Consider the following 15,589-nt stretch of genomic DNA (forward strand, 5'->3'; position numbering starts at 1 on the left):
TTACATTATCATTTCAAGCAGGTAAACTGTGAGACACGTGTGTATGTGTGTGTGTGTGCGTGTATCAGTGCTGTTGTACACCTCCTCCGCACCCTCTCCTGATGTGATGCCATCAATTCCAAGTTGTTTTTATTCATCTTACCTGGTGGAAAAAAATATGCTGTGGAAAAATTGATGTAAACCACTAAGCCAATTTACACATTTACTAGAAATGTCAACTTCTCAAATACATCCTTACGTGTTCAAGCAGAAATCCGATCAGAAATATGAGAGTAGACAGTGCCAACGACATATGGAAAACCTTAGCATCAAAGGCTATGGAACAGACGGCCGTTCATGGGCATGCAGGACGAGCCGATGTCAGCTCATCTGCAGTGTAGAAAAAAAAGGTTGCAAAAGAAGCATCCAGGGCAGGTTGAAGCCCGGGTTTTTGACTTGCATGGAGCATTTTTACATATATTAACCTCAAGTTTTGGAACTTTGACAATGTTTAGCATAAGTATCCAACATCATAACAGTATATAAATAACAGAAAATCACAAAAAAGCATAATATGTCCTTTTAAATACTACTAATTTGCAGCAATAGTTATTTTGAAAGGAACATTATGCCTCAGGAATTAAGTTTAATAAATTGGTAAATCCCCTTTTTTAATGAATGCACAGTATCTGTAAAATTAGAAAATGTTCATACTGGACTTATCTGTAACATATTCAATGACAAACTATTTAATTGGTTGTCTCTGCAATATTTGCTTGTGTTTTCCCCATATTAAGAGTTGGTTAGAGTAATGGGCCTTTTGTTTTAAATTTGTTTTCTTTCTTGTTGTCTTTGTTTTTTTCTTTTTTGGCATTTATTTAAATTGGTCGGTGTGCAATATTTTTAACAGGCACTGTGCAGTCTTTGAGCTGTAGCTTAATTATTTGGGAGTTGTAGGCCACACATAAATTTGGAGACCCCCCTTTTGTCTGCTCATTTTTGATTCTTTCAGTCATTTGTGATTCTTAACATGTGCAGTGGTATTTGGCCCTATGGGATCTTATTTTGTTCACCACTGAGTGTGTTTGGTCCTAAATGTATCAGTAGCCTCTAATTTCTTCATGTGCATCTTTGCTGTTTATATCAAGTGATTGTGTCAGTGTCTAGCCTGTTGCACACTCTTAAGAACTGCCACTGTGTAGCTTTAGGCCTGCTCATTTCCTGCTCTTCTTTTTAATTGTTTTTTATCTTGTGCAAAATTTTGTGTATACATTTTTTGAGCCATCAGCCTCCAATCCTGTTTATTATGGACAGATATCTGTCTATGTGGTGAACCAGATTGGAAAGTAACAATTATATCAGCCCTTACACAATTTTAATTTTCTCCTGTCCTTCTCCAGCTGTTCCTGTTGTTGTTACTGTTTGTTGTTGCTAGTCATGTATCTATTGTTGTTGTTGTTGCTGTTGTTGTTCTGCTTCTCTGTATCCCCACCCTGTTCTCTCTCTCTCAACCCAATCAGTCAAAGCAGATGGCCGCCCACCTAGCGCCAAGTTCTGCTTGAGGTTTCTTCCCGTTAAAGGGGAGTTTTTCCTTACTCCTGTCGCCAAGTGCTTGCTCATGGGGCAGTTGTTGTCTCTCTCTCTGTAAATTAGAGAGTACGGTCTAGACCTGCTCTATGTGAAAAGTGCCCTGAGATGACTTTTGTTGTGATTTGGCGCTATATAAATAAAATAGAATTGATTTGAATTGGAAATATACGCTCCAAGCAAACCTGAAGTACCCCTGGAGTTTATGAGGAGCACATGAAGGCAGCATGTAATCCCCCCTCCGAACACAATGTGGGTTGCAATGGCAGAGTGGCACTGTCTGTAGCAGCGATTCAAAGACTAACTTCACTGAAAGCTTCGGCCGAAACATGAGACATTCACAGACACTTGTTATGTTTGTGGTAAATGAAACTTGCAAGACTTTCCTTTTTTTGAGCTGATATTCATCTGCTGGCCTTCAGCAAGTTTGTTCTTGACATTTATTCAGCCGTTTCTCCGCTGTGTTACCCAATGAACGGTAAGAGACAGTGTTAATTGTTTTATCTGTGAAATTTTTGCCTTGTACTTCCACCTAAGCACTCATATTCATAAAGTATTTTCTGCACAGTTGGCGGTTTGCAGGTCAGATCGGTCAATTGTTGATTGATACACATTTTTGCAGGTCAGGCGATGTGGGTTGGCTCTCATAATGGGGTCGGGTGGATGCAGGTATCAAAAAACCCTGACCCGTGCATCACCACTAGAAAATGTCATACATGCTACGATGACTTCTATCACCATCCGCTCAGCTTTTACTTTTTTTTTTTTTCAAACACTAATACAGTCATCTACCATATACCCCAGTGAAATGTCAGGAAGTAATGAAGGTATGAAAAAATACATACTACCCAAGCCTAATACATAATGTAATTTCTAGGGGACATCATTGTCCTCAGAGGCAAAGAAAGAGAGAGAGAGAGATTTGGTTCAACGCTAGAAGGTGACATCAACAATAAGAAGCTCAACAAGCAGTTGGAAATAAAAAATACTGTATATTTATATGGCAGTGTAAATCTATGTCTCTAAATTGGAAGAGAAGAGCAGAAAACTTTTTAGTCTGCTTTTGCTGCTGACAAAAAGTGCATCAAGCACATCCATCACTCAAAGTGAGAGTAAAGAGTAATTACCCCAGATCAGAAAAAAAGGAAGGATGACAGTTCTGAGTGCTTCTGCCTCTGACCTTTTTATTCAGCGGAATATGGAAATTCTTTTCATGCAATCATTGTCAACTTGAGTGCTTCATCTGAACATGACTGGGTGTCTTTTTGTTGCTGTATCTGCTCCAACAATAAAAGCACCTAAAAGCATATTGTTACTTTGTGTTGTGTTCCTAGGAAATACATTTTTTTGGGCACTGAAAGCCTGTTAAAAGCTAGACCTCTTCTAACAAGAATTTACATTTCTTTTTTTGCATTTTATGTTGTTATTACCTGAATTCCAAAAGGACCTAGTTCAGCTTTGTTTTAATAATGCTTGTAAAATGGCAGGTGAGGACAAGATCACACCAGTGTTTGACCCGACTTTTACCAATTGTCAAAATTTGTTCTCTGATTCCAACCCTGTGCTTGTTCTTCTCCCTGTTGGTGTTCATTTGTTGTGAGTTGTTTTACTAGACTGGGCCAGGAAGGGCCACAGAAGTTGTGCAAAAGCTTTGGAAAAGGCAAGAACTGGTCTCCGTCCCTGACATATATATCTGGATCCCCAAAAGAAGAAGAACAGGAGTAGAAGTGAGAAGACTGAAGCTGATTCAGCATCAGGATGGGTTGAGTAAAGATTAAAACTGGCTTCATAGACAGTTACAGTAGTACTGGAGTTAAGCTAAGGTCAACAGTCAACAGTGATGACGTAAACAAAGGAGCGAGCCTTCATTCTCAGCTTTTTATCACTTAATAGATACTTGAGTATCAATATTTGACTCTCAAAACAAAATATGATCAATGCCGAATATGAAATCGGAGACTTGTTCTCACACTTTAAATTCACTAATGATGATAGATCTAAAAGTTTCCCTTGTAATTTATACAACACTTGACTCTGCCAAAAGCACGTCAGTAAAGCTTCTGTCATGGTTTCAGTCCAAAAACCATAAGAAAATGTGACACCTGCTCTTAATAAGTTGCCTGTGTGACAATAGATGTCGGTCTAGTTATAAAAATCTTGTCAATCACTGACATTCACTTAACAATTTACATGTTTCTAAACATAACAGGAGACATTTTTGACCCAGACTGTTCCATTTTTTAATCCAATTTTCAATTACACTGACCGACTCTGAGCAAAATTAAGTTAATTAGATATTATAAGTACTAATATCCATGATGTGTGCAGCAATAGCTTCGCTGGTTTCATTTTTATGTTTGTAGGAGTCTAGCAGGTTGTTCTGGATCCCCTGAATTGGTGAAAAGTAATGTAGCCGACTGCTAATGGGGAAAACTTTACCTACCCTTGTTTGAAGTATCAGATCCAATAGAAAAAGAGAAAATTTCCTGAGATTTGGGACTCAAATCGTACTCTAGGATGCTAGTGGATTTGGTTTGGGAGTATGATATATAAATACTTTGTGATTTCAGAATCTGGAAGCAGTCTGGTTAGCATCTTGTTGGCGCAGTCTGTGCTGGCATAGTTGTGGTGGTACACTTGTCCTACCTTGATGGCAATTACAAGGCTCCCTCTTAGAAAAATTTGGTAATCTGGGGCGTTTGCCTTCATTGCTTGTAGATTGCATTTGAGAAAGAATGGTGACAACGTGTGCTTTCTGCTTCTTTCAGCTCATAGTTAACAAACTCATACATTTGGCATTCACAGTACACAGGTACTCTCTCACAACAGTGTTGTGAGAGAGTGGCATCAGTGGCTGATTATTAGATTTGTTTTAAAAACTACTCAAAGTTTTATGGTTTGTCAGAGTGCATTTTACTTCAACATGTTTTATAGTAGACTATTAATAAATATATATAAATGTATTAATCTTTCCAGGAGGGCCAAGCCCATCCTTGAAGGTTGGCAACCCTATGTCTGTGGCCAGGCTCCAGGTGCATTATGCGACAGACTTGAAAGACTGAAAGTACACAAGATAATGTCAAATTTTACCAATAATTTCTGCAAATGGACACTTGTGTTTACTAAACCTTGTGGATTTATGGTTAGGCCTACATTTGCAGCAGTATAAATATTGTAGACAGTACTGTCAACTATAACAACTGTCAAGTCATTAATATACTGAAGAGAGCACATGAAATGATGAGATGCTGTTTATTATGTCAATAGAAAATAAACATTACAGGAATTTCTGCCCATAAACCCTAAAGTAACACTGTTCAAAATGAGTTACTGTATAATTGCACATCCTGCAGAAAACTTTGGACAAGATCTACATGTTCTGTAGTCATTTTGTACTGTTACAATGCAATTAACAAAACAGTGTTACACATACAGTACAACATTTGCAAGCACAACCACATCATGAGGTCCAACAAAGTCTGTCTTTCTAAGTGGAGCAGACTAAGCTACGTGAGAGAAAATGTGAATTCAGTCAGAGATTAAAGCCGTGATTCTGATCTATAATACGCACATCAGAGAGTCAAAGAGACAGAGCAAAGAGGGAGTCAGTAATCAATTATAGCTGCTGCATGACTGTGTGTGTTTGTGCAAGTCTAGTGTATGCACACCAAGTAAAGTGTTTCTCTGCCTTGAAATACAGCTCAGGTCCTCAGTGACATAAAACAGTGAGTCTGTAGGGAAGAACTTTACAGAGAGTGTGTGTCTGTACCAAGAAAAATGTCACTCCACTTTGAAGTATGACTAGGTCCTTGGTGACAGGATACACTCTGTGCTGAAGAACTTTACTGTGTGTGTGTGTGTGTGTGTGTGTGTGTGTGTTGTCACGTTTCCCAGTATGTATTGTTGGCAGTCTACCAGCACGGACTTGGAAAGATAAACATCAAATCTGTGCTCATGTCTCGTCACTTTGTATCAGTCACTTTCACATCATACATATATAATATAAAATTGCAAAGGTAATTTACCCATTGATCTACAGTGATGATTATAATGGCTGGTTTTATAGCACTGGGTTGTAGCAGTTAAATATTATTTTTATGTTTTGTGCATAGTTGCAAAGAATCCAGTGTTGATAGTAGAGTTGGTCTATTTATAATCAGAAATAGTTAAAGCCTGATCTGCAAACCCAGTTAGCATACGGAAGTGGGCCACTTCAGACAATGATGCGGCACTGCTGGCCTTCTTCTGGCCCAGACAAAATGGATGTGAGCCTAAAATGGCCCACGTGTAAAATAACAAACATGGCCCAAATATCCCAAATCAAATGTGGGCCTTTTTGGTAAACATGTGGTGCTCTCAGGTATGTGTATTCTGGATGTGGGCCAGTTCTGGTTTATTCGGTTTGTTCTTGGTTGACATATGGCTTGCTTGTGGCCCAGAGCTGGGAAACAGGAGCGGACCGCCCAGGTGGCATCATTCCACGTGGTATATGGGCGGGATGAAAGTGTCAGATGTGGGCTGGATCTAGGCCACAGCAATTTTGCTATCTGGGAATAAAGCCCCATTACTCGTATGATCAAACACTAAAAAAATAAGTTGTTTTAATGGACAGTACGGCTGTTGACTGAAGTTCATGTTTTGCTACAAGAGTGAATTTGGGATAAAACCATTGATTTCTATAATTTGCAATGCATTAAATGGTATAGTAGTTAAAGATTATCTAGTTCTCAAGGTACCCTCATAGACTGTACTTAAACGGTGCAAGAAAATGAGCTTCTGGTAGAAGAACTAGGGTTCCTCAATGTATGCTAAACAGCTATAACAGTGGTCTCAGTCACAGAGGTCCACTTACCAAATTTCCACCATATCGAAGGTCTAGTAAGGGTGCATTACATGATTATATTTCAATACAAAAACTCTAAACTATGTCCAGTAACTACAAACAGCATTTTTGTATTAATGGGAGAAATGACACCTTCATTGTGTAACCAAGTGGACATAAAAAGGTGTGATGGCCAGGTGGTGACACTGGTGTAAGTGTTCATTAGTGACTTTGCTGCAGTATGACTTCTTTACTGTATTAAGTTGAAAATGTCGATTTTACAATTATTCTACTAAAGGTGAGATATGACGACCGAATGGTTCAGTTTTGTTGTTCTTACCTCTGTATTCAGAGGATAGTTATGATCAAATTTGTCATGTTTGGTGTCATAGTGGTGTTTTACATTACAACTATTCATTATGGCCACTGTTTCATTGCAAATCAAGCACAATAGTCTTGTACCTCCCTTGGGCAAAAGTAATGCATATTTCTCAGTCCAGTCATCCTGAAATGCCGGTTTGCACTGCCAACCTCTCTTCTTCTATATTGAATAGTTCTGAATAAGCCACTTTTTCAACTGGAGCTCCAACATCAAACTGTGGCGACTAGCAGGTTGTTGAAATATAACAGGTGAGGTGGTCTGGATCAGGTTGTGGTTAATTGTTATTCGATCCGGACCCTGACCAGAGTCCATCTATTGAGTATGTATGAGCTATAAACATCCATGTATTCCTTTAGCAGCAAACCTACTTAGCGCTAACAGGTATCCTGTTGTGGCTGTTTGGAATGAGTGGATTGGATTAGACTGTGTTGTGTATTTGTGTTTGTGTGTTGCATGGGTTTATGTACTTGTTTATTGTTTTTATGATTTGCTTTGGCTTTTTATAATTAGAGCTGATCTACAGTGTGGTGAAGCTCAAAGCAAGCTTCCCCAAGGGAGCAATATTAGTTGTAAATATTTTGTAAATATTTCACTGTATATATGTATTAGCATGCAAATGGCACGCTGCATCAAATCAAAATGTGGAAAAAAGGGCAAATATTTGCACTTATCAGCTGTTTACACGGTGAAGATCTTAAAAATAAAATCACATCGTTTGTATAGTGTTCTCGGCCTCAAGGCACGATTCATACTGTGACAGTACTGTACATGTCAAACTTCTGTTCATATTGTCTAATTACACAGCTAATTCAACAACAGTTTCTAGCAAGGAACCGAACTATTTGTTGTTGTGTGTTTTTGATGATTTACTCCTACTCCAGGATGTAACAGATGTGGACTCCTATAAACACTGACACATTATTGAGTTTCACACCCCAATTTAAATTATTATAATCTATGTGAATGTGTGTATTCTTTCATGTCTGTGTGTTTATGCTTTTCTTTAACGTGTGTATGTGTGAGTTTCACAATGTACGTCTGTACCCGCAAATGAAACTGCTTCTGTGCTTTGAAGAAAAGGTTCTTAGTGAGAAAATATACTGTATTTAGAGAAGTACCTTGCTGCCTTGTGCGTGTGTGGGGGGGTTTGTGTGTGTTGGGGGAGGGAGGGTGGGGTAGTATATGAATGCATAGGGATTGTCTCCATGTGTCTCACTTATGGCTGGTGTGGATTTGGAAGGGTAAAAGTACAAACTGTTCTCTCTTGTCTCCTCACTATTTCAGCAACTCTTAACATGAAATCACAGAAACACAGTGCACCTCTCTCTCTCTCTTTTAGCCTGTGTCTCTCTCTGTTTTTCTAATTGGTTTGCTGCATCCACCCACCAGCTGTCAGAAGAGGGCCCCATCGCGAAGCTTCAAGCCAGCCAATTACTGTCTAGGCAGGCTTATGCCACGAGGACCCAGTCAGACATCCAGAACCTCCCGGAGGGCTCTGCCACGACCGCCCGGTGACAGGGAGGGCAAAGCAGGTCAAACGCCGGGGCGGCTCCCCCTCCATCCTCCACCGCGCCTTCCTCTTAATGGATCTGACAAACACGAACAGCTCACAGCCACGAGGTCTTGAGGGGGAGGGGAAGGGAGGGAGGAGAAGGAAATGTGAAGTGAGGAGGGCAGGGGAGGAGATGCGGCGAGGGGAGGGCTGAGAGTTCGAGAGGGACAAACAACACAGAGCAAAGAGAGTGCAGAGTGTGAGTGAGGAGTAATGTAGCTGATTAAACATCAAGCATGTCCACGTCCACATCCGACAAGAGAGGACAGTGAAATGAGAGGTTAAGGTTTACAGGTGGGGAACCGGATGTAGGAGGCAGGCAGCCAATCAGAGTAGGTGATAGAACAAGTAGCTGAGAAAGAGGAGGTGTAAGAGGTTGTAAGCTTTTCTGATAGGTTGTCAGTCGACACCAATTATGTTTCACTTTTCAGCACTTTGACAGCCTTATTTTGAGGTTGTTTTTTTTTTTCATTACTATTTTTTTGGGGAAGGGGGGGATTTTATGCACGCCTGTATCTGATAGATGACAGTAGAGAAATGTCAAGAAATGACAGGAGAGAGACGGGGAATGACATGAAACAAATGTTGGTGTCCTAACCCCTAGGCCCTCCAGGTCTTTGCTTTATATTTACACCTGCAACTACATGAATGTGTGTAATGTGTATTGTTGACTCTGTCAAAATGCTTGTGATTGCACAGCAGTACCATGGCTGAAAAAGATCCACTGTAGACACAACAGATGACTGCAGCTACTGTTGTTGTGCAGGTGCTACCACAAGTTTTTGGGACAGGAACTGTGATGCATCTCTGCCTTTTACATCATTTATACTTCACAAAGAAATAGTCAAAGGTTCTGCATTTTTCTGCACCTTTAATCTCTTCATTGTTTCTCTCAGTTCTGCACACATCCTTTGCTCTTTCCTGCACTTTCTTTGAAGTGTATTACTTTTTGGGCCCCATCAAAAATATCTACACCAGCATGTCACTTTACAATCACTATTTGAAACGTCTTCTACTATTCTCTTTTCTAACTTTTTGTGTCACCACAAAATATGTTTAATTTGGTTTTGAAGAACTTTTCAAATCTTTTTTGAAACTGTGGTAACATTGAACAGAAATTAAAAATGTAACATTGGTACCTGCATGAAGCAGAACAAAGAAGAGATGACTTTGATGCTTCCCTGCTGTATCTCAAGGAATTAAAAGCTAAGCAGCACAAGGAAATCAGCAGCACACAGCAGGTTCAAGGGGAAGTAGCTTCAAATTGATTTAATGAGACATAATAAATGTACAATCATACACTTTTTTGTGTTCACACACTCCCAATTTGCTTTCCAGTGAGGGGAAAAGAAATGATGCATTATTAGTATGAAAAAAAAACAACTCACAGACTCACAGATGCAAATAAGGAGCAGAAAGTGAACAAATTAACAAGACCTACTATGTCTTTAAAATATATTCCTCTTTGAAACTGTTCTGTATTTTGCCACAAAAGGAACAAAACAGCCAATTAGGCAGAATTCACAGTGGTTGTACAGAAAAAAATTCAAATGTTTTGTGGTAATAAACAGAACCAACTTTCAGAATTTGTAATTTGAGGTTGTAATTTTGCAAATATGTAGTTTCTGCGGTTCTAAAAACTTCTTGTTTGCCCTCAAATGTTTGAAGAGGAGAAAATACAGCAGCGGAGGATGTGGCTCTTCAAACAGCTGTTTATTTTTGCCTGCTAGAGAGGAGTGTGTGGGAGGTTCATGCCAGGAAATATCCCCACCTTCTGCCCCCAACTCGAGATAGTTGAGCAAAAATTATCCCTCACTGGCTTCCCATCTATGAACACTTCTGAATATGTTGGGAAGCATGAAGATGAAGTTGGGGGCACATCAAACCCTGTGTTTCTGCTGTGGACACATTTAATTTGAAAAGTGCCATGTTGAAGATTATTGTCATGGGTGGAAGAACAGGGAAACTAACTAACTAACCTAAGAGAGCTCGTCAGTGTGAGGACAGAATTGGATCAAATCAACTTCTGTCATCAGATAGTTACTTATAGAGTGAAGGAATTTTTTCATATAGCCAGCTGTCTGTCCTTTGAGTCAGGCTGACTTCTCTATCTGGTTGTTCTCATGGGAACCTGCGCTAAAGTAAATTATGTTATAACTCGGGCCAACGCCGTCTGGTAAACAAAGCCCTATCTGAAGTTTAACTAGACATTGCTCACGGCTTTCTGGCAGCCTTTTGGAGTTGCATTCACGGTGTCAAAACTGCACTTTGACTGAACCCCAAGTATCTCCTTAATTAATTAAGTATAAATACATTCTTCGGCTTAAGACATCTGAAATTCCTGGCGTTTTTGAATTAACAAGCTCAAGATTTCCATAACATACAGACGATACATTTCAAAATAGGTCAATGTCCATTCCAGTCAATAATTCTAGTTATTTAATGCAGCCTCTCTTCACAAAGACCTGTGAAGTGCTTCACAAGCAGCTGTCGACTCTGCAGGGCACAGAAACATTGCACAACAAGTACATACAGTAAGTGCTTTGCTGGCTTTCTTCTGGCTAATTGCCTGATTATAAATGCTGGCATTTATTCAGCTGCAAACAAGTGGGATGGAGAAAAATACAAAATCACAAACATTGTTCTGCATGTTTTGAGACATGTCATTAACAGGGCAAATAAACTATTTTAGAGACATTATGGGTTTAATTAATGTAGCAACGCCTGCAAGCTAGTTCAGGCAGCCCAACTAGTGTGTCGGTCGCGAATGAGTTGGCTCTATGAGTCGGCTCCTTTGAGTAAACAATGGGAGCCGGCTCCTATTTGAGAGCCAGTTTTTTTTCTTTCTTTCTTTCTTTTTTTTGTAAATTAACACAAGACAGAATAATAGGATGATCTTTATGCAACACTGCTCAGCCACATGCACTCCATACACTGATTTAACATCGTGTTGATGTGTTTTTGTGTGACCAATGAGTTGTGATGACAGACAGAAATCATACTATCAGGTTAAAAGCAGGTGGGGGGGCTGACGGTCTACAGTTCTGAAGCTACCCTGTGTTGTTTTCTCTTTGGTTTATTTAGTCCATTTACCATTTTTAACACTGGCCTGACAAACCAGGCTGAAAACTGTCAGATGCTGTTGTTTGTATTTTGGATAGTTCAATATGAATAAAATGTTCAATACACATGTGTAATAGTGTTTGATGTTTTTACATTATTTAAGGTTTTCATAGCAAACATAATGTAAAATTATGGTATTCTGGGGTTTCAAAAGCAAACCCGCTGCATATCAGCCTGATCATGTTGCTTTGTGGAGGTTTGATGGTGCAGCCCCACTGTAAGCAAACTGACTGAACTCATTTGCTGCACAAAGCATGTTCGGATACCTGGTGATGTGGACCAAGCTGGTGGTGCGACAACAAGGAAGGAAAAATTCTCACATCAAGATAGCCAATCAAGCTATAGCACCGGCGACTTTCTGAACAGCTGTGTGTACAACCACAGCCCATGTACAGGAAGTTATGTAATTAAACACATGGAAGGTATAGATATTGTGGGCACAATGGAGGAGAGGTTAATCAAAGCCATTTCTGGCTTTCTTGAACTTTATGACCGCACTCTCCCCACATACCAGGATAGAAACCACAGAGAGGAAGGTGGCAGCTATTGTTGGTGAATCCGGTGGGTAAATAAGCAGCAGAGATGAGCTAACCAGACCTACACTGCACTCGAAATGTGATTAGTTGAGTTTGTCAAACTCCATGCCCCAGCTAAATGTCTTTAGCTGTTATGGGTTTCACACAAAGGGTTTATTAGCTATAAAATACCACAAACAACAGCCACAGAAATGTCCAACACTTGTTGACACACTAAACAACTGAACATTATGAGTTACACAAAGCTGGTAATTATTGCAGAGCTCTGGCATTTTGCATATTGTTTATTATACCAACTATACATACTAATAAATCATTGAAGAGTCAAAACAAGCACATGTTTTTATATTTATTTATCTTATTTTCCAACATTGTTTCCATCCAGATGAAGTATGTAAAAGATGGAAAGATGGAAGAACCTCAGAGATACTTGAGAGAAAGGAGGAAAGAGAAGGAGAGGAGCAGAAGTGGTGCTTGTGCCACTGCCAAGGTGCCGTGAAGCTGTGATGGGGTTTCTTGCTCCCCTTCAGCTAGCCAGATGGGACCCTACCAGACAGCCAGCAAGGTTCCACCCAGCCATCAAATCACATAGCAGCTGCAGCTGAGAGAGAAAGTCAGTCAGTAGCTGGATCAGCCAGCCAGACCGATGCTTTGTATCAGCTAGCAAGCCAGCCTACCCGCTAGCCTACCTTCCAGCCAGCAAAACAACCAGCAGCTGCATCTGAGAGAGCCAGCCAGTCGGCAGCTGTCAGCCAACCAGGTGATGTGTTGAGAGGTGCTCCGGTAACACCATGTTCAAGACGAACGCAGCATCCAGAGAGTAGACCTCCTGTGGGCAAGAGGAGAAGGTCACATGCAAATGAAATAACAGAGTTTGAATCCCAGCTTGTTAATGCCCTACTAAAATCTCCTGCTACAACAAACAACCCCCCTGCTGCCACCAATACTGCAGTTGATGAAGATGAGTTGTATTTGAAAAGCTTGCTTCCAGTCCTGAAAAGCCTGCCAAAACCCAAAAGGCATTAGTGAACTTAAAGATTCACCAGCTGATCTATGAAGCAGGGTAAGAGTTGCAATGGTTATGTTATAGTTATAATGGTAACCAGCAGTACTTTGATTTTGCTTACAGCTTCATGATTGTATAAATTATACTGTGATGTCTGTTCCCCTGTTCACTTTTATGGATAACAGATTAGTTGCACTGAAGCTCTAAAATAACCATCAAAGTTAGACAAAAAAGTGGGACTGCATTGTAGTGTGTCCCTGCTGCGTCCGCACTACAATGGCTACCTAACACCACATTAAGTTCACAGCAAAATCACTTCTAAGCATGTTTGCTGTAAAAGTTATGTAAGACATCTTACTTCCTGTGTTTAATCTGCAGATTAAGAGGGAGTAACAGAATAACACTGGGACAAAACAGGCAAATCTATTACCCATAGGCTGTCACACACAGCAAAGACAATTAGTCTTATAACCCTCCTTTATCCACTAATACAAAGTAGTTTCATATTCATAAACTACATTTAATTTAATTACATTTAATGTATTAGTTTCATATGCACTGACCACAACCAGACCACCAAAATGTCAAGGAGCATGTACTTTTAACTCCCTGGCTGGCTAGTGTTTCAACCTAGACAACTATTCTATACATTCTTGAAACACCTTGCTGCAAACAACTATATTACATGAGTACTGTGTTGAACTGTGATTGGAAAGTGGCTATGTTATAGAATATGTTCTTTAAATGAACTTGCTTTGTGGAATTTTGCTCTTTTAAATTATGTGGGTGGCTTTTAAAAGAGCATTTGGTTATCTAAGGACAGACTACAGCAAGTGCTGTCATGAAATGGGACCTTCTTCATTGAAGTAAGACCTGTAGGCCTCCCTCACCTTGAGAGCCTCCCTGGTAGCATTGTTGTGGGAGGTCCTGCAAACATCACAAAGAGCAGGAGGCTGCACTGCCAGTTGTTGTGTGGCTGCTCGGTGGTTGTCTCTCATGGCTGACTCTCGCAAAAAAACACTTTGTAGGACACAGGTGGCCTTCACATAATGCTCCACCTTGTCAGGGCCCACCTCAATGACTCCTCTGTACATCTGCGACAGAGAGGAGAGGATCCTGAAGCTCCATTTACTGTCAGCCAGCCTGGCACAGCTGAGGCCATAGTTGTAGATGCTGTCCTTTTTAGTGATGTTGGAGCCAGGGAAAGGACAGAGCAGGTGCCTGCAGAGAGGGAAGGCCTTGTCTCCCAACAGGATAAACAGCATTCTCCCACAATGCTCTGCTCTAGTGATCTCAGCATCCTCAGAGAAGTCGAGGGTGCCGTCAATGAGACCCTCACTGAATCTGGAGTTGGCTCCAGGTGCCACTGTCACTACTCCGGCCATGCCCACCAACATCAATGACCTGGAAGCAGTATTCTGCATCCACAGCTGCAAGCAGGACAATGGAGAATGTCCCTTTGTAGTTATTGAACAAGGAGCTATAGTTGGGGATAACCTGGATGACCCCGTTTGCCATTGATGGATCCAAGGCAGTTGGGGAAATTCCATCAATGATGAAAGCCCTAAGCAATGTGTAGCCTGTCCTCCTTGGTTGGCTATGGCATGAAGTCATCCACCGGGCACTCAAAGATGGCATCTCCCACCTGACAATGTGTCCAACTCTGTAGTTGAAGGATATGACTGGTTGAAGGAATCTATGGTGGCAAGATATCTGTTCAAGCAAAAAATAACTGTTGCCATGTCTGCATTATTTAGGCAAAGCTCAATATAAAATCCCAAATCCTTTACAATGCTTGGCTTATTCATTGTTGCCTCTGTATTAATTCTTCAGCTGCTTTTCACAAAGCACAACAAGAGAAACACCACCACAGCTAGAGGCAAAGGGAAATATGAAATAACCAAATTATGCATTTTGTTATTATTAACAACTGTAATATATACTATTAACATGTTTTATGAGAAAATATTACTACCAAAACCTTTTTACCACTGCAACCTGAAGTAGAGCCACGATTGGTACCAAAACAGAGATGGATTAACAAAAAAAAGAAAGAAAGAAAAAAAAAATACCCCCATGAATTTGGGATTTTATTATTTACTGCATAGCTGAGTGTATCAGCCATTTGCTGCATATCAGGTCGATTGCGATATTCCCCTCATAGTTTGAGGTGCTTAGCAGGGGAATGGCCAAACGGCAGCTGGTGCCTAGGCCCACACATAGCAGATTCACTAGACAGTATATTCCCCTCATAGTCTGAGGTGATTAGAAGGGGAATGGCCACATGGTGGCTGGTGCCAAGGCCCACACATAGCAGATTCCGCATAATGGCTGGTGTTAGGCTCTGAATGTTTTAGTATTGTTCCCCCCCCCCCCCCTGCTGTGTGAGATAAATGTTTCCTTGCGGGGAGCGATGAGGTCAGAGCCTAGACGCCAAACACTATTGTTGTACATATTCTACATTTAAATAATACTCCACATGAGCCGGCTGTCAGAACTGTTGATATGAAATCTTAAGTAACCTTGAATATTTCAAAGTCAAGCATGAGATGGGATTCTACTGTTTGACTTTTAGGGAAGTAGTACAGTTTTGATTGGAGGA

General features: G+C 40.5%; 1 protein-coding gene across 1 annotated transcript; it reads right to left on the reverse strand.

Moving 5' to 3' along the window:
- Window positions 1–12,315: 12,315 nt before the first annotated feature.
- LOC122979145 lies at window positions 12,316–14,699 on the reverse strand. The gene is made up of 2 exons (XM_044346371.1): window positions 13,878–14,699; window positions 12,316–12,810 (listed from the first exon to the last, which is right to left on the reverse strand). Exons 1-2 carry the CDS (start codon window positions 14,535–14,537, stop codon window positions 12,730–12,732), a joined length of 741 nt encoding a protein of 246 aa, XP_044202306.1. The 5' UTR covers window positions 14,538–14,699; the 3' UTR covers window positions 12,316–12,729.
- Window positions 14,700–15,589: the final 890 nt, after the last annotated feature.

Source organism: Thunnus albacares, chromosome 3 (genome assembly GCF_914725855.1).
Source record: "Thunnus albacares chromosome 3, fThuAlb1.1, whole genome shotgun sequence".
Taxonomy (NCBI): Eukaryota; Metazoa; Chordata; class Actinopteri; order Scombriformes; family Scombridae; genus Thunnus; species Thunnus albacares.

What these genes read in the sequence shown, in the direction of transcription:
- LOC122979145 (XM_044346371.1), bottom strand. Translation starts at nt 14,537, where the DNA reads ATGGAATTTCCCCAACTGCCTTGGATCCATCAATGGCAAACGGGGTCA. An exon ending in CTACCAGGGAGGCTCTCAAG is followed by an intron (nt 12,811 to 13,877) that starts GTGAGGGAGGCC and finishes TCTTGCCCACAG; the next exon opens with GAGGTCTACTCTCTGGATGC.